General features: G+C 40.2%; 1 protein-coding gene across 1 annotated transcript in view; it reads left to right on the top strand.

Moving 5' to 3' along the window:
* Nucleotides 1–18,819, top strand: part of cacna1g (calcium channel, voltage-dependent, T type, alpha 1G subunit) — a 634,394-nt gene that overhangs the window by 445,957 nt on the left and 169,618 nt on the right. The window contains 3 exon segments of the mRNA XM_055150510.1: nucleotides 3,338–3,431; nucleotides 4,613–4,615; nucleotides 10,899–11,080. Coding sequence (XP_055006485.1) covers nucleotides 3,338–3,431; nucleotides 4,613–4,615; nucleotides 10,899–11,080 — 279 coding nt within the window.

The raw sequence follows: 18,819 nt of genomic DNA, 5'->3' as shown, positions 1-18,819 counted from the left end.
ATCATAGCCAACCACAGACTGTATAAAAAAGTGGATTAAGACAATGTGGCGTCATCCACAGCGTTTGGCTCCAGCTAAATGAAACTCATGGAGGCTAGCAATTACAGGTGCAAATTTGGAACCAAGTTCATATATATTTCAGTCAGGAGTGAGGTTGTTGAAGGTAATGCCCCTTCCTGCACTTACCACTGGTTTAGCAGAGAGCTGATGCTTAGCAACACTGTCAATCAAACCTGTTGCTAAGACTAGAAACCTTTGGGAAAGAAGGCAGCTGATTTGTCCATTGTTGTAATATCTTGATTTACAGACAAAACAGCTAAATAAAAACACCAGGATCAGGATTAATACGAACATTTTAAGATCAGAATAACAAGCCTGACAGTTATGAAGAGAGCTGCAATGGTTTTTCAATACAAAGTGAACTGGAGTTGATGGACCTGAAAAACTGGAGGGCTAGCACGAGACCATCCGTTTATATATAATATGGTCTACAGTAAAAATGCAAGCTAAGGGAAAAAGGTCCTTTGATATGTGACAGTTGTGATGTCCCTGTGAGTGACACAGTGATTACAATCGGTGCTGAATTGGCTCTTTGATGTGACACTTTCATTATATTTAAAAGAATCACTGTGATGCTTTGAATTTCTTTACATTTGTGTCAATTTGATTTCTTTGTACTTTGGTTCTTTGATGTTATTCTTTTAAGTTTCACACCAAATGTTTCTAAATCGAACTTCAAAGTCCCGTGAACACCTGCGCTGTCTAATGTGCACCTTTGGAACAAGCTCTGGAATTCAAAATAGAAAATCAAATATATAGAAGGCTAGATCAAAGCAAGATTTATATATAAAATAAATAAATAAAAATCACTTTAATTTGATTTGAGATGTTTGAGGTTATTTATTCTTTTGCACTTAAAGGTGCACTTTGAAACTTTTTGGTTGGGGGTGCGTCTCCTGTTTGTTTCTATGGATATGTCATTGACGTGCTTGAAGTTGGCCCATCAAACGCAAACCTACACAAAAATGATGTCAGTCGTCCATGCTGCAAAAAAATTTGTTTGTGCTGCTTTAGTTTTGAAATATTTTTGAGATATATTAATGATTCTTTTATGGTTACACCCTTATCATCAGAAGGCTCCCTAGTCAGAAAGCCCACTAGTCAGAAGGCCCACTAGTCAGAAGGTCCACTAGTCAGAAGGTCATTCCCTCTTCTATTGGTTTGTCAGCAACATTTCTCTTGAACAATTGAATGTATATTTGATGAAAGCAACAGGGAATAATCCCTGGATATCAGGGAAGAATTAGTAAACTTTTGGATGTTTACCAATTAAAAATGGCTGCAACATCAACATTTTTAGAGATATTGACAGGAAAACGCATAATCATACAACAGCATTAGCTAAAACCAGCATTACTTAATTTGTTGGTTTACAAACCCACCAATGCTATATTAAAAGAAAAAGATTTCATATAAATTTCAATAAAATTGAAATGAAGGTTGTAGAGCTCGAATTACTGAACATTTTGCAAGTTATTGCCTGAAAATCAGACAATTATTAACCCTGTTACACTTAAGACAGACATTTCCACCCAAATCATTATTTCCTCAAACATTTTTGCTGTATTTTAAGGGTTTAATATATTTATTACTTTTAATATTTACTTTTTAAAATATTTAAAACTTGAAATACAATTTAATTTGTAACAATTTGTAACACTACCTGAACATGGATTTTCTGACTAGAGGCTCTTCTGATGATAAGGCTGACCCCTTCTTTTATAGGTCAAATTAGGGTCAGCCAGCCCAGGAAGCTTAAAAATGCTCTTAAATTGCCCAAAATGGTGTTGATTAATTGTGCTTTGTTTGTGCTGCCGCAAAACAGGCAGAAAATTTTACGAAACAGCACAAACTAAATACAATGTTTCGTATAATTTTCTGCCTGTTTTGAGACTATTTAACATTTTGAGGGGCTGGATGACGTCACAGGCCGAAAAAAACCAAAAACAAAGAAAAACAAAAAAACAAAACAACCGCTAATATCTTAAGAACCATAATCACACAAACAAAACTTTAGCAGCATAAAACAGCACAAAGGAAGCACAAACGATTGACACCATTTTGGGCCATTTTTGAGCAATTTTAAGCTTCCTGGGGGCTGGCTGACCGTTAACCCCTTAACGCCGACCTTCACAAATGTGCAACAAACCATTTGGATCAAGATATAAGCCGAAACAGCAGCTGCATTCCCTTAATGCTGGCCAGTGCTTATGCATTACCTTCCTAGGAACCTTTGGCAAGCACTTGTAAATTTACTCGTAAATTTACAACATACCCAAGTTTCTATTTATGTTTTTTTTTTCTATAGTCAAATTAATAATCTCAACTTAACTGACCATCTACTTAAAAACAAAAACACACATAAAACATTTTAAATATACATCTATATAAATTCAGGCGTTAAGGGCGTTAAGAATCTCCAAAACTAAAGCAGCACAAACAAATAAAACAGTATAAATGAAGCACAGACAATAGACAGAGTTTTTTGTATAACTGTACAACTTCATAGAGGTATGTCATTGCTCTGCCTGGAATGTTCAGTGTTTGTTGTGACTTCTCATTGTCCATCCCAGAGACAGAGAAAAACAATAATTTGATCTAAGATCTAGTGCCGCTGCTCACTTTGTTCAAGTGCAGGTGTATCCAGTGAGCATCCCATCTACCCCAGGCACGCACGAAAGCAGAATACATCCAAACTGACAATTCACTGAGGTGTATATGGTCAAATCAGGGCCGGAGAATACCACTGCTGAAGAGCCCATATTACGCGACTTTCTGATCATGTTATAGCATACTATAATGTTGTTTCCTCATCATAAATGTCAGATCCCATAGTCTTCCTATCAATAATCACTGTTGCCGTAGTAATTCATTTGAAGTCTGTTGTCTAAAGAGTGTTTTTATTACCAACATCGGAATCTGCACAGAGTATCAAGTCTGACCAACTGCTATTGAAAGTTTATGAAAATTGCAGACCTTTTGTTGTGTAAATTCATTTTGGTGTGTGTAACCAATTTGAAGCTTTTAATCTCTTTTACATAAATGATTGTGTTTGAATACATGTTAACTGTTGCATGCTTTTGTGTGCTGTACAGTGTGATCTTTGCACAAATGTGTCAGCGAGTGTGACTTCGGACAAGATATGGGTCCCTGGTTTGGTAGTTGTTTCTGTTGCATTTGTAGTTCCTATTTAACTGTTTTGTTTTTCCTGGTACGTTAGCCAAGTGCGTGTGCTTTGAGGGTATTAGCTAACGGTTTATGCTTGTGTGTGCCAAAGGGTGATGGGTCCAAACCTGCTTCTGAGATCGATTCAGTGGCTCGCAGCATGGAGGACGTGAACGGCAGCAAGAAGGACCTGTCCGCATCTGCAGGTGAGACAGTTTAATATATGCACGGATACATAAAACAGAACAGGAACATCATTTATTGTGGATTGATTCATTTGGAGAGGGTACATTTATGAAAAAAAGTGCCATTATCCATTATGACTTTTTTGACTGTATGCCACAAGATTAATGTAATATGGCAAGACTGTGCACCCATTCCCTAACAAATAACGACAAGGTTCAACATTTCTGATTGGCTTGTAGTCACAGCAAAAAGGTTTAATTTTCGGGTCTTTCGGGCCTTCTAGCGTTTCTATGTTCTGCCTGTGTCTGAGTGGGATTTCTCTGGGCATTCCCAACCCAAAACACAATCATCCATCCATAAATTTTCTAAGCAGGGCCTTCCAGACTTCCCTCAGCCCAGACACTTCCTCGAGCTCCTCCAGTGGAACCCCAAAGGCATTCCCAGGCCAGCCAAGAGGGCTCCTTCAAGGAGTGGTCCCCAACCACCAAGCCAGGGACCGATACCGGCATTAACATTAATATTAAACCCACAAACTGCAAAATGAGTAAAAAACAGACGTCTTTGGAAACGTTTATTATTATATTTACAAAATGCCACAGTTTTTGTGTTGGTCGTATCATTTTATTTTGTCGTATTTATTTGCCACACCTTAAAGCCGGTCTGTGAAAATATTGTATAACATTAAACTGGTCTGTGGTGCAAAAAAGGTTGGGGTGCTCTAGGGTGTTTGGGTCCCTCAACTGCTCCTGTCCACTTGGAGGAGCAGCAGCTCTACTCCGAGCTCCTCCCGTGTCACTGAGCTCCTCACCTTGTCACTAAGGGAACTCCCAACCATTTTGTGGAGGAAACTCGTTTGGACCACTTGCATCTGCGATCTTTCAGTCATTACCCAAAGCTCATGACAACAAGTGAGGGTAGGAACGTAGATTGGGTGGTAAATCGAGAATTTTGGAAGAGCCTTATACCAAAACATGCACCATACTTCAAACCATCCAGCTAAGGTATTCCTGACCAACACTAGCAACAAGATCTGGAGATGAGTCCTTGGACACTGCTCTTTGGTTCACTGCTTCTGACAGGTTTAACCCAGCAGCATTGAAGGGTGGGTCAAATACAAATCCCCTATAGGGACAATTACGTGTACCTTAAACTTAAAATAAGTTTAGGTATTTCTTTCAAAAACAGTAAATCTCCCTTAGAGTTGGTTGAAAAAGTTACAGAGTTAAACCGTCCACCACCCTTCGTCTGAAATGATGACATCCTCCAATTCAAGACCATGGACACAACCAGTTTGGCATTAAAAAGTTTATGTTAAGTTATGCCATTTGCTAATACCTCAGCCAAATATTCTTACATTTTTATTTAAAGTATAACAAACTTGAATTGTCTACGCATGACTAGGTTTTGTTCAAATTCCCTTTGGCCCTCGATAGACAATACAACACATTAGAATCCTCAAATTGCTTGTATTGCAAATCCTCATCAGCTTTTGCATATTGACATTAGACTATTGAGGAGTTGAACCTAAGACTGTGATTAGCTCAAATCCGCAGCAGTTGTCTCACCTCATTTACAGTTTAAACACGGGTTATCCCTTAAGCCCCGCTCCATCCGCTCAGATTACACTTTCTCTGAGCCTCTTCAAAAATGAATGTTAAATTTAAACGAGATTTTGGAGTGTTCAAACATGCACCACCTGCTCGCCGTCTTCCGCTACAGACTCATTCATAATTTCACTAACGTCGCTTCTTATTAGCCAAAACTAGAGCGGATCTGAAAGCGCGGTGGAGATGCAGGCAGGAGACGATGCTAAATGCAGAGAGATTTGAACTTTTGTTTTAGTCTGTAGTAAGTTTTTCAAAGGCTGGTGATGTGATATTGATCTGATACAAATAACAACATTGCAGCTTGTGAATAAAGTCAAAGAAGAATATGTTTCTACAAAAAAATTATCAATAAATAACTCAATCAATCAGTACTTTTAACAAAAATAGTTCTAAATGAAAGTAAATACAGCAAATAGAGCTGTTGAACTGGGCAAAACCTGGAGGACAAAAGGGGTGAGTGAAGTCGAGGTATGAGGAACACTGTGATTGGTCTAACAGGTATCCAAACGTCAAACTCTTCAGTCTTCTGTGATGTTACATAGTACTTGTAAATGCAGTATCCACTGGATTCAACACCCACTCAGTTTTTTGTCAAAGCTGCAAATGTACCTAGTTTGTATGGAATCTGAATCTGCCTTTGTCATGGAAGCACATGGTCATTTTCCCAGAGAGGCCGTCCACCAGGAGCTCAAGAGGTCTCCACAGCTCCATTTACTCATTAACTTGTGAATGTTGTAAAAAGACACGAAAGAGAGAGATATCCACACAAATCCCACATGAATGAGTACGTGTGAAGTGTCCATCTATGTTACTCTGTCCATTGGTATCGGGTTTAGTCCAACCGGGGAATGAAGCACCTTTGTTTCTGTTGTGCAACCGGAACTTTGCCGGGCACTTGGCACAGGCTACTTTGGGTTGCTCAGTGATGAAAATATGGGAACATAACAAATAATTTAGATACAGTGTGAAGTGAATTAGTAAAATAATGCATTTTTCCTTGCAATGGTTTCATACATGGCATCTTTAGGAAAATGGTCGCACCAGCCCACGTGCTTGCATGGTGAGAGCAGGTTCAGAGTCGACTTCAAAAATTCATAATTATGGCTGTAAAACTCATAATTATGACTTTCTGTGAGGCTTTAATTTTTTTATTTACTGGCAGAAATGGGCTTCCATAAGTTTGCACTAAAGTTGCCAAAAAAACTATAGGGATTGTAGATAATGCCATTAAAACACCATATGCGCAGTTAGTGGCGAAAAAGACGTAGTGTTTGGTTCCACTTTATTGTCACCATAGAGAAACTTGTCCTATGTATTTGACCGATTCTTCATTGCCACTGGGGACTCATTTCCAGATCTTGAGCATGTCTTGGTCAGGACTACATTAGCTGGAGGATTCGACCTATTGTGTACGCTTTGGTTTTGATGGGGAAACCATAGAAAACCCCCCCAGACAAAAGGGAGAGCATGCAAACTCTGTGAGGCGAAAGTACCAACCTGTATCAAAATATTTCTTTACATTTTGGTTGTGATTCGCCCAGAGGTATCAAAGCTGGAACAAAAGGTACCACAGTCACATCTGAACCTGCATTGCCAGAGCCTTAACCTTCAGATACTGAACACATCCAAGTTTGTCTCATTCTCAGTATATGGACAGAACAAGCTCAAAACCTTCAGAATTCCCTCCATGAGCTGCAGAGGCTGCACTAGCACTGACTCACATTTGGCTGTAGGCGCTGGGGTTTAGGTCGTGACCCTTCAGATCAGAGAGAGGCACTTTAGCTTTAAACCAACTGGATTTCAGCATTGGAACTGGCAACGCAAATGAAAGACTCATGTGAGGCTCATTCTGCTTTCTGACTGGATAATCCTCTCGAACCAAAACACCAAATTATAACATCAACAACTTGTCCATCATGTCCAATGTTTTTGTCATTAAGAAAACATCAGCATTACAATAGTTTCATCATATCTGGGGACACAGTTAGGTCATTATGTTGTTTTCTCCTCACAAACAAACCCGGAGTTGTGTTTTGTTTCATTCACACATGTTTAACACACAAACCCTGCGTGTTTAGTTCTTCTCTCAAACAGGAAACGCTCTTCCACCTTGTGATGTCATGTGGTAATACAGGGAGTGCTCCACTGTGTTTTTAAAAATCCAAACACCTTCACTATTTGGATGAGTTCAGTCCTGGAACTTGCAAACTATTGAACAAAATGCAAATGGTAGCAGTTAACCCTTCCAGACCGGACATGTTTCATATAACCGCGCATAAATTTTGAACAATAAGAGATAGAAACTTACTTTTTTTTCTTTGGAAAGTTGACCGTTTCGGCTTTCGGAGCATATTCCAGGCATTATCCTACGTCACATGCACGCTGTGTGATGATGTCAGGAAAACAAGTGCCCAATAGGAACTTTGTTTTCTTCCAAACTCATGCGCTCCATCCATTTTGATTGCCAAATTGATTTGCCAAAGAGTGTAGTGAGTCAAAATGGTCGATGCTCTGAGTGTTTGTGTTTGTAACAATTGAAAAAGCCGCTGTAAGTGCAGTCATTTCTCAGATAAATGGAAAATTACACATCTTGGTCTGCACATCACTTGCTATTTTTTATTTGAATGGTTTATTTCAGTCAGAATGTACACATCTAAATGTAATAAACACCATGGAAATACAGGAAGTGATTAGGATCTGTGTCCTGGACCTGACACCAGCTGTTTCCATGACTGGCACCAGAGAAAGTAAAGGGCCGATTGCACTTTTTTTGTTTTGTTTTGAGGGCTATAAGTATATTTTTACTTTTTTACAGACTTGATATTGTGCACTTTTATAGCTAAGGCCCCAAATTAAGCATTTTTAATGTCCAGAATGTTGTTTCTACATGTTTGCTGTGTGTTTTGTATGAAAGAGTGTGAATTTTATTTTCAGTTTTTTTGTTTTATCCTTTGTATATAATATGACACAGCTACAGCATACAGGTTGTAAAATAACAGGTTGTACTGAAAAAAAGGATGTGTAACACTTCATTAGAGGGTAAAAGGGGGAGTTTTAAACGCAAAATTAAGAAAGAAATTCATTCGAGGACAACTGTACCAAAATTGCCTTTAAATTGCATCACAAAGTGGAACATTTTGAGCATTTTGAGCTTTGGAGATGAAGACAGACTAATAAAAAAGGGTACTCAAACACGTGCGAATGAAACAAAACACAACTCCAGGTACGTTTTTGAGGTAACAACTTTCTAACATGACTCAAATCTCCCATGAGTCAATTTTGCGTAACGTTTATACCATCCTGCAGTATCTTCCTCACGTCCCCTATTGTCGCCGTGAAAGGGCACCAAGTTTTCCCCCGCCTCCATGTTCGGTGGGTTGGATCAAACACGTGTATCTTGTCTCTTTTCCGTCGCTAATGATTTGAAAATGCATATTAGAGCAATGTTTGTGCTGGCTCCCTAAAGAACGTATCCCACCCACGCATGCCCTCCCCGTCACCCTGCAGCGGATATGGATAAAACTGCTTACTATGGCTGCCAGGCTCTCGTCACATACAGCTTTGAAGATAGAGGAATTAGTATTGCATAGGGCGTATTAAGTTACCGTGGCGACATCGTTTAAGCTCCGTGTTCTGCTAAGTCAAAATGTTTAAAGCTTTTACTGGTAAACATACAGTACATGTAGGTGTGATTTGTGTCAGTGAAGGCAGTGCTGGAAGATTACGAAGTCACCTACAAGAACTAAAGTTCTGGAGGTATATGTGCGTTTTAAAGGTTGTATGGAGGATTTTTATTTAATTTTTTTTTGTTTGTTTCAAATTGTCAATGAAAGTTCAAAATAGCGTTAGAGATGCAGCAGCTTTGAAATTATGAAGACCAAAAAAAAAACAATGAAAATCCATCAACTGCGGACAGATAAACATCAGCCAGTAGATAAAGAGGCTGCCTCATTTTCTATTGGCTGTTGGGTTGTCAATCAAACTCCCTTCGTTTCTAGCGTAACTGTCCGGCGCGTGAGGATTACGTGGTTTATGCAGCGGTTCTTAGACTGTAGCTTCGTCGCAGTTCGCACAAAGTTTGTTGCGATGTCGGACGAGAATCCACGACCAGTTCGCTGCAAAACAAAGTCCGTTTTTGAGGTCGATGAAAGAAGAAGAGAAGAAGGAGAAAAGGAGCGAAGACAAACTGAGGTGATTCTTGGAGATTCCTTCCAGCGATGGCGCGACTGAAGCAGACGAAGAGTCTAAAAACTGACGCGTCGGTCGCTAAAATATTTCTAGACAGGTCACTTCAACAGTAATTCTGAACAAGGCTGTAAACAAACGTGATTTCTAGAGTAAAGTAGATGTTTCTACTGAGGGAGCTGTGGAGGAGGAAGGTGGTGTCACACATGCACAACACTTGAAAAAAGGACTGTCGCTGTATTTCACTTTCCTTAAAAAATTCCTCTATACAACCTTTAAGTTAGTACTTTTTACTTTTACGTCACTACATTTGAGAGCAGATATCTGTGCTTTCTACTGTTTTACATTTTTGAACAGGACTGAAAAGTAAAAACTGATTTACTTATGATTTTAGGGGTTATTTTGACTATGTTCATGGTAATATCCTGAGTAAAAGTTTAGTATGGCGTCCCATAAATACACATGTCCCATAATACACATGCACGATAAAATATGCATTAAGGTGTCTTGTATTATTTCACACGCGTAGATATTAACTGCGAGCAAGCAAATTATCTCTGCGCGAGGAGAAATCTGTGACCTGCGTGCAAAACAACCACTGGAGGGCAAGCTCTCTCGAAGCTGATTTCTGCTCGTGCGAGAGTCATTTCTGCTTCCTCCAAGTTGATTTCTGTTTGCTCATGTTTATTCTGTTTTCAAAATAAAACCAAAAATAAAAAAAAACTAAAACAAAACAAAAAATCTGTGTGTCATTCGTTCATTAGTTTTTCAAAATGAAACCAAAAATAAGAAAACGAAAAAGCAACTATTTTATATTATTTGTCTCCTAAACCAAAATGAAAAAAACAGATAATGATTCGTTTTTTTTTTCTGTTTTTGGTTTTGTGTTTAAATCAATAATGGAAAATAAAATAAATAAATAAATGGATAACGACCGTTTCCCGTTTCCGTGATTTAAACCAGGTCCAGAACTGAACCAGGACTAAACCATGATTAACTGGTCTCACTCCTGGTCTCAGTCCCAGTCTCAGTCACGGTCTGGTCCCGGTCTCAGTCCTGATCTTGTCCCGGTCTGGTCCCGGTCTCAGTCCTGGTCTCAGTTCTGGTCTCAGTCCCGGTCTCAGTCCTGGTCTGGTCCTGGTCTGGTCCCGGTTTCAGTCCTGATCTTGTCCCGGTCTAGTCCCGATCTAGTCCTGGTCTCAGTCCTGGTCCCGATCTCAGTCTTGGTCTAGTCCCAGTCTAGTCCTGGTCTCAGTCTTGGTCTCAGTCCTAGTCCTGGTCTGGTCCCAGTCTCAGTCCTGGTCTGGTTCCGATTCGCTGTTTAACACAGTGAAATACTAATACTGTTTACTCTTTAAGTAAATTTTTAAACGTGTACTTTAATACTTTTACTTCCGTTGTTTTGTTAGTGTGATACCCTTACTTTTACTTTTTGCCTCTGTATCTGTACTTCTATGTAAGTAACAAAACTGAGTACAGTTTTTACAGTGGTCCAGAATTAGTCCTCACTTACCTTACACATTCAGCACATCCTAATTATCCACCGCAGTGAGTTTATAAATGACATTTACACAGTAAAATATATAATAGATTTTATGTGTTGTTGTTTATATTATGTTAAAAGCAAATATTTTTTTCAGTTTGACTTCACCTAACATTTTCTTCTGATTCTGTCTCTTCTCGTTGCGCCTGTAGTCCCGGTGAACGGCCACGTGGATCAGCTGAAGACCAGCCTGACTCCGCCCCTTATCACCCACACCGCAGCCACGCCCATGCCCATCCCCAAACTCCCTGTGGGCGGAGACAGCATCCTGGGATACGAGTCGCGCCGAGGCAGCAGCGTGTCCATGGACCCGGCCTGCTACGACAAGTCACCAGTAAGTACTCAAATAATAAAATCCTGTATTACACCTTTTTCTGATTTATGTTAATAAGTAATGTTGTTCCTTCATCACAAAGGAGGAGGAGGTAAGAACATTATAACATGACTCACATCACATAAGTCAATTTAGCAAAATATATGATGTTTACAACAAAATATATTTATTCTAAACGTAAATTTCATCACAGGCAAATCAGCTACAACTACTAAAAACTTTCAAATAAAACATACGCTGTAAAGTTTTGTATAATATATCTTTAAATCAGGGTGACCAAACATCGTATTTATGTATTTACCCGGGACAGTCCCAGTTTTGAGCCTTCTGTCCATTGTCCCAGCAGATTTATCCAAAACCAGTGATTTGTCCCAGTTTTATACAAGAAATGTCCCAGGTGTCCCTATTTTGGACCAATTTGATCTTAACCAGGACTATATCAGGTCTAAACCAGGTCTAAACCAGGTTCAAACCAGGACTAAACCAGGACTAAACCAGGACTATATCAGGTCTATTTCAGGTCTAAACCTGATCTAAACCAGGTCTAAACTAGGGCTAAACTAGAGCTAAAATAGACCTATATCATGTCTAAACCAGGTCTACATCAGGTCTAAAATAGGGGCTAAAATAAAGCTATATCAGGTCTAAACCAGGTATAAACCAAGTGTAAAATAGGGCTAAAATAGAACTATATCAGGCCTAAACCAGGTCTGAACCAGGGCTAAAATAGATCTACGTCTATCAGGTTCAAACCAGGACTATATCAGGTCTATTTCATGTCTAAACCTGACCTAAACCAGGTCTAAACTAGGGCTAAACTAGGGCTAAAATAGACCTATATCAGGTCTAAACCATGTCTACATCAGGTCTAAAATAGGACTAAAATAAAGCTATATCAGGTCTAAACCAGGTCTTAACCAAGTGTAAAGTAGGGCTAAAACAGGAATATATCAGGTCTAAACCAGGTCTAAACGAGGTCTAAACCTGGTCTAAACTAGGGCTAAACCAGGACTACTTCAAGTCTAAACTAGAACTAAACCAGGACTAAACCAGAACTAAACCAGGACTAAACTAGGGCTAAACCAGGACTAAACCAGGTCTAACCTAGGGCTAAACCAGGACTAAACTTGGACTAAAATAGGACTATTTCAGTTTTAAACAAGAGGAACATTTGTTTAGCCCAAACCCAGCAGACTGTGCTTCTGTAGTTTGTCTCAGATTAAACACTGATCCACATGAGTCAAGAATGGACAAGGTTACACGCACTTTTATTTATACCAACCATCCCAACTCGGGTGTGTCCCAGTTACATTATTATTATTATTATTATTATTATTATTATTATTATTATTATTATTATTATTATTATTATTATTATTATTATTTTAAATCTGGTCACCCTACTTTAAATACAATACATCTTTGTGTAATAGGGTGGCTGCATTAGCATTAGCTTTTGCATTAGCATCAGCACAAAAATTTACATTAGCATCAGAACCAAAATAGACAACAGTATTTGTATTGGTAATTGGTATTGGCATTAGCATCGGCTCCTGCACCGGTATCGTCAATGTCATCACTATTGGCATTTCCATTAGCATTTTCAATACAATTAGCTTTTGTCTCGGAAAGAAGATCGACATTAGCATTAGCATTAACTTCAGTAATCAATCAATCAATCCAATAGCTTTATTTATCCCCCGGGTGCAGTTTAATTCGGTATTCATTGCTCGCCACACAACATTGTCAGTGACGTCAATCCAATTTATTTTTGTTTAGCTCAAAATCACGACCGCAGTGGCCTCGCAGGACTTCGCAAATTTGTTGTTTTAACCAACAGAAAGTTAGAAAACCAAACAGTGAATAGAAACAGTCACTGGTCAAAAACAGATGGAACAAATGGATGGAGAGCCCAGACAGAGCAGAGGGGTTTAGAGCGGAATCATCCAGGAGAGGGTGAGGGGCATCCAGAGTTGTCGAAATGGGCTGCCCCGTCAAAATAAGCTACTTTACGTTTTTCTGTTTACAGTTGTATATATATCTAATAAAGCCAAACCTTAACCTCCCCATTTTTAAAACATATTACTTTGGATCAGAGACAGTGGGTTTGATGCTGTTTGTACACGGTGATCACACTTTATACTTTAGTTAGGTCAAATTTCAACAAATTTATATGAATATACATATTTAATCTCAACAGTTGTATTATACTATAGTATAATGTATATATCTTATATCTAATAGGGTTCTGACTAAAGGGAGCACATATTGACAGGCCAATTTAAGTATCACCACTCACTGTAGAATCACCATTATTTACTCATTTACAGTGTCCCTCGTTTATCGCGGGGGTTAGGTTCTAAAAATAACCCACGATAGGTGAAATCCGAGAAGTAGTCAACTTTATATTTTACAATTATTATATCTGTTTTAAGGCTTAAAACCCTCAGCACACACTTTATACACTTTTTTTCACACAGGACAGTTACAACCCTTTTTGCATCCTTCTTAAAACTTATTGCTGCTGTCGTCCTTTTGTTATTTTCCTTTTTCTTTATATAACACACCGAAGATTAGTTTATTCTGTAATGGAGCCCTACAGCGCATTTTTGGAGACCCGCACCCGCGAGGTACAGCACCGCACCCGTGCAGTACAGCACCCGTGCAGTACAGCACCACACCCGCACAGTACAGCACTGCAGTACAGCACCACACGCACACAGTACAGCACCACACCTGCGCAGTACAGCAGCGCAGTACAACACCGCACCCGCGCAGTACAGCACCTGCGCAGTACAGCACCGCAGTACAACACTGCACACACGCAGTACAGCAGCGCAGTACAACACCGCACCCACGCAGTACAGCAGCGCAGTTCAGCAGCGCAGTACAGTAGCGCAGTACAGCAGCGCAGTACAGCAAGATTATATCAAACTTTTGCGCTGCATGCGCCACGGACTGAACCAAAACTAAACCAGGACTAACCTAGGACTGATTCCAGGATTGAAGAGGAGGATATCTTCTATCGAATAAGCCTCCCACTATATAAGACAAAACACTGAAATGACTGGAAACACTGAAATCTTTATATTATATCGTTAAATATTATATATTTAACGCTAATATCATAGGCTACTGTGTGAATTTCCTATTATAATATAGTGATATGTTATAATATAGTGATATATTATAATATAGTATATGTTTTATTTATACAGCACCTTTCTAAATGTTTTCTACACATGGAAACAAAATAAAATATGACGTAATGAAATCAAATCAAATATTAAATCCAAACTATCATCTAACGCAGGTATTCTGCCGCAAATCTAACAAACATATGTTGTTGCTTACCTAGTCAAAACATACAATAAAACCAATACACTTTTAAAATATTACTTGTTACACCACTTCTGCCTCGGAGCTCAAATCGATGGCATTTAAACTATAACAGCACTAGGGTGTCGTGCGCAATAGCTCAAATCGACAGAACACCAGCACGACATCGCCTGAAGAAGAAACATTTCACGGCCCTCTCCACCACAACTATAAATAGTATAATTTGTGTTCACAAAGTGGGATAATTGTTGGTAATTTTCAGCACGTTTTCGCTGAAAAAACTCAAGCGGCGTATCAGCGTGACTGGGGTGTAATGTCTTTAAGTAACACCTTTATTTGGCTTTATTTGGCTTCATGCTGTCTGCTGACAACATTTTTAGACAAAGTAAACACACCGGTCTTCCTTCGTTTCTCACCGTAGTCACAGTGAAGTCGAGCGCTACATATATGTACACTTCATTATATTTCCTCGTCTTAGCTTTTGGGAGACTGATGTTTGTTTCTCCATTTGTCTTTTCATCCCTATTAAATATTTTTGGAGTGTGGAGTGGAGCCAAACTGGTTTTTACCTGTTAAAATGATCCTTTTATACTTTTTGTATGTCCTCAACTCTACGTGAATACTCAGTAAAGAGTTTTTAACTGTACTTGGATCACTCTCTGTGGATTTATTTATCTTTTTTGGGCTAAAAATGTACTGTTATGTTACATACTAATCGCCACATTCCTAATAGGAAGTGAGCATGAAATTACTGAATATTCCTCATATGGAAATCAGCTCCAAATTCATTTATGTAACTGCAGCCTCGATGAGCTTCATTTGACTGGAGATGAACGCTACGGCGACGTCATGCTCCCTTAATCCACTTCTTTATACAGCTGATGCTTAAAACTAGTGATGGGCGAATGGAGCCTCGTGAAGCATTGACACCTCAGTCGCAATATTGTCTCAAATGGTTGGACGTGTCTGAGGCCTTGGAGAAACCAAGAAACCTGACCTCTAGTGGACAAATTTAACCATTGGCACTCAGGTGTCTCAGCATCGATGAAGTATTGTTAGTGTAAGACAATACTTGTGTGCAAAGCGACACCGTACCAACAACAATAATAATAATGAAGATTTAAAATAATATGTAAACAGCAACATAAATAGCTGCTGTAAATAAGAAAATAGGTGTTACCTTGTTAGGTGGAATTAGATCAAAGTGATCCCAAACCATGGATCACTTTTTTCCACTTGTGGATACCATCGAAAATGAAACAAATGCCAAAAGTCACCAAAATCATTACTAACGTCACACAATACTCCTCACTACCCAACATTTTTAAGAAATATTGGTGCATCTTTTATACTGTAGCAGTTTAGCGCTTGTCAAACCACGGAAGTGCGCTGAACACTCTGAAACACTCTGAACTAGGGATGGGCATGATTAGTCGATCAATCGATAATTGATCATTAAGAATTTCATCGATTACGTTCATTACATTTTAATCGACAAACCGAATGTAGGTTGCTGTGCGTTGCGTGACCAAACAGGTCTGTACATGTGTCTCTCTGCAGTCAGAAGGAGCGAGACACAAACAGTGGGTCAGCCTGCAACGTGCCGAAGCGCAAATGCGTATTTAACGATGACTTGTACAAGAAATCCCACGCTTTCCGTTGCATTCGGGACAAGTTGGAGTCCATGTGCGCAATGTACAAAGCAGCACATATGTTTCGGTGTCCAGTGGGAAAAAGTTTTGCCAGGTGAGAGTCGCGCAATGTCGATGACGAGTCCCCACCTCCCTCCCCCCGTACGGTGTCCTGCTTTTGACCAACGCAAATATAGTCACACTAACCTGTATTCCACTGAGTCGTGTCGTATCATTTTTTTTCTTCGCTTAATTTATGCAAATTAGCCATGCAGTTTTAAGTTTCATTTCTGTGAGAGTTGCACAAAGCTGCATTAAACACATTATAATCTCAAACAGGCTGATGTGGCTCTTGAGTCGTTACGGTTTATATGTCATAAAGTTTAATTTATTTATGCAGATTAGTAGTGCAGATAGTTATAATAATGATGATACATTTTAATATAAAAAACGTTTATCAATAATCGATCGTTAATTCCGACGATCGATTAAGAAAATTTAATCGAATGCCCATCCCTACTCTGAATCAATCGCAGAGCGGAACATTCGCTGAGCCAATGAAACGCTTCGATACACTGAAGCGATTGACACGCAGAGCGAAGCAGTAGGGGAGTAGGGGGAGGGACCGACACTTGGACACTTTGGTCACGTGAGCGGCTGCTGCGGGACGAGCTCCGAGGCAGTGCTTCGGAGCAATTTGTTTCAGAAAGAACGAGACGTGCTCCGGGGCTCCTTCTCATTTGCCCATCACTACTTAAAACAGTTGTCAAACATGTCTGCTGAGAAGGTTAAAACGCCGCAAAAAACATCAATGAATGAGTCTGTAATTCCGTTGAACCCGGTGTTGAGTTACGACATACATCTCCCCGTACAGTTGTCACTTTCACAAGAGAACAGCAGCGGGCGGGATTGCCTCTCCGCCGCTCGGCTGCAGTAAAGCGCAGTGATATGAGCGGTGTTGATGGGTCGTGATTAGGCCGGCCTCCACACAGCTCCGGAGCAGTACAAACCTGCCACTCTTTATTTAAGCTGAGATCGACCCACGGAGAAGTGCTGTCTGTCAACACCGCGCGCTCTCACAACACTTCATTAACCAGCCAGTGAGTCAGCCCGGACCTATGCATATGAGAGGGAGAGGGAGCGGGAGGGGGAGGGCATCAGGCATAAGTTCAGCAGCTGGTGTGGTCCAGAAGAGCATGTGGAAAAGTGCGGTTTGTAAAAGGTGTGAGTTTTGTTGGCGGATGTGTTTTGTCAGTTGTTGTTGATGTAGTGCTTTTGAGAATGGAAACTCAAACTACTAAAAGTGAACGAGAATGATTCATGTCAACACCGAGAAATATTTACGCAAACCTACTCTGCAAAATGAACTTTTCAGAGTTTTTAACCATGTTTCTAGCTGTTTCTCATTTACTGCTAAATAGAGACATGCACATCCAACAAAAATTGAGACTGCATGCTGGGTCCAAAAAACGAAAATTGAGCAAAAGAAGAAAGAGATCCGCACTGCAGTTCTTTGAAGGTCCCGATTTTTTATTTCAATAACACCACAAAGAAAGGCTTGACCCGAAACGTCACATTGTGGTATCATTGAAATTCAAAGAACTGCAGTACTGACCTCTTTCTCCTCTTCTCATTTACCCTCTCAAAGTTGTATTTGGAGTGATTCGTGCATTTTTAAGTCATCTTTAATCACTTATTTTCGAGACGCCATGCTGCCGATCTGTACTTACTATATATGAAAATGTGGATATAACGTAATGGCCCACAGATGTCAGAGAGTATAACTGTATAGCAGACAAAAGCACAATTTGTCTTCTTTAAAATGAACAAATAACAATTGGGACAAGTTAAAAGTTACCTTTTATTTTTCCAAGAGTGAAAAAACTTGGGCGAAGTCTGGAGGACTAAAGGGGAGATTGACTAGAGGAGGAGGGGTGGGGACTGGAGGACTAAAGGGGAGAGTGAGGGACGAGGTCTGGGGGACTAAAGGGGAGAGTGAGTAGGAGAGGAAGTGCGGGGTCTTGGGGATTAAAGGGGAGAGTGAGGGGGGAGGAAGTGTGGGGTCTGGGGGATTAAAGGGAGAGCGGGGGGAGGAGGGGTGGTGTCTGGAGGACTAAAGAGGAGAGTGAGAGGCAGGATCTGGAGGACTAAAGGGGAGAGTGAATAAGAGGGGAAAGGTAGGGTCTGGGGGACTGAAGAGGAGAGTGAGGGGGAGGAGAGGCGAGGTCTGGAGGACTAAAGGGGAGAGTTAATACGAGAGGAGGGACTGGGTCTGGATGACTAAAGGGGAGAGTGAGGTTGCGGTCTGGAGGACTAAAGGGGAGAGTGAGTAGGAGGGGAAAGGTAGGGTCTGGGGGACTAAAGGGGAGAGTGACGGGGGAGAAGGGGCGGGGTCTGGAGGACTAAAGAGGAGAGTGAAGAGCGAGGTCTGGAGGACTAAAGGGGAGAGTTAGGTTGCGGTCTGGAGGACTAAAGGGGAGAGTGAGTAGGAGGGGAAAGGTAGGGTCTGGGGGACTAAAGGGGAGAGTGAGGGGCAAGGTCTGGAGGACTAACGGGGATAGTTTACCAAGCATTGATTGTGCCAAAAGTGTGCTATTATCTGTATTATTAAAGCTCCAATATTACACAAAACTGACTCTTGTGAGCTTCAAGTCGTGTTATAATGCTGTTATCTCCTCAAAAACAGACCTGGAGTTGTGTTTTGTTTCATTCACATGTTTAAGTAACCCTTCATTATTAGTCTGTCTACATCTCCAAAGCTCATAATAA

The sequence above is a fragment of the Boleophthalmus pectinirostris genome, unplaced genomic scaffold, assembly GCF_026225935.1.
Source record: "Boleophthalmus pectinirostris isolate CB_2022bp ecotype Guang Dong unplaced genomic scaffold, ASM2622593v1 HiC_scaffold_14, whole genome shotgun sequence".
Taxonomy (NCBI): Eukaryota; Metazoa; Chordata; class Actinopteri; order Gobiiformes; family Gobiidae; genus Boleophthalmus; species Boleophthalmus pectinirostris.
Note: the sequence above shows the minus strand (reverse complement) of the source record. Positions and strands in the feature narration are given on the sequence as shown.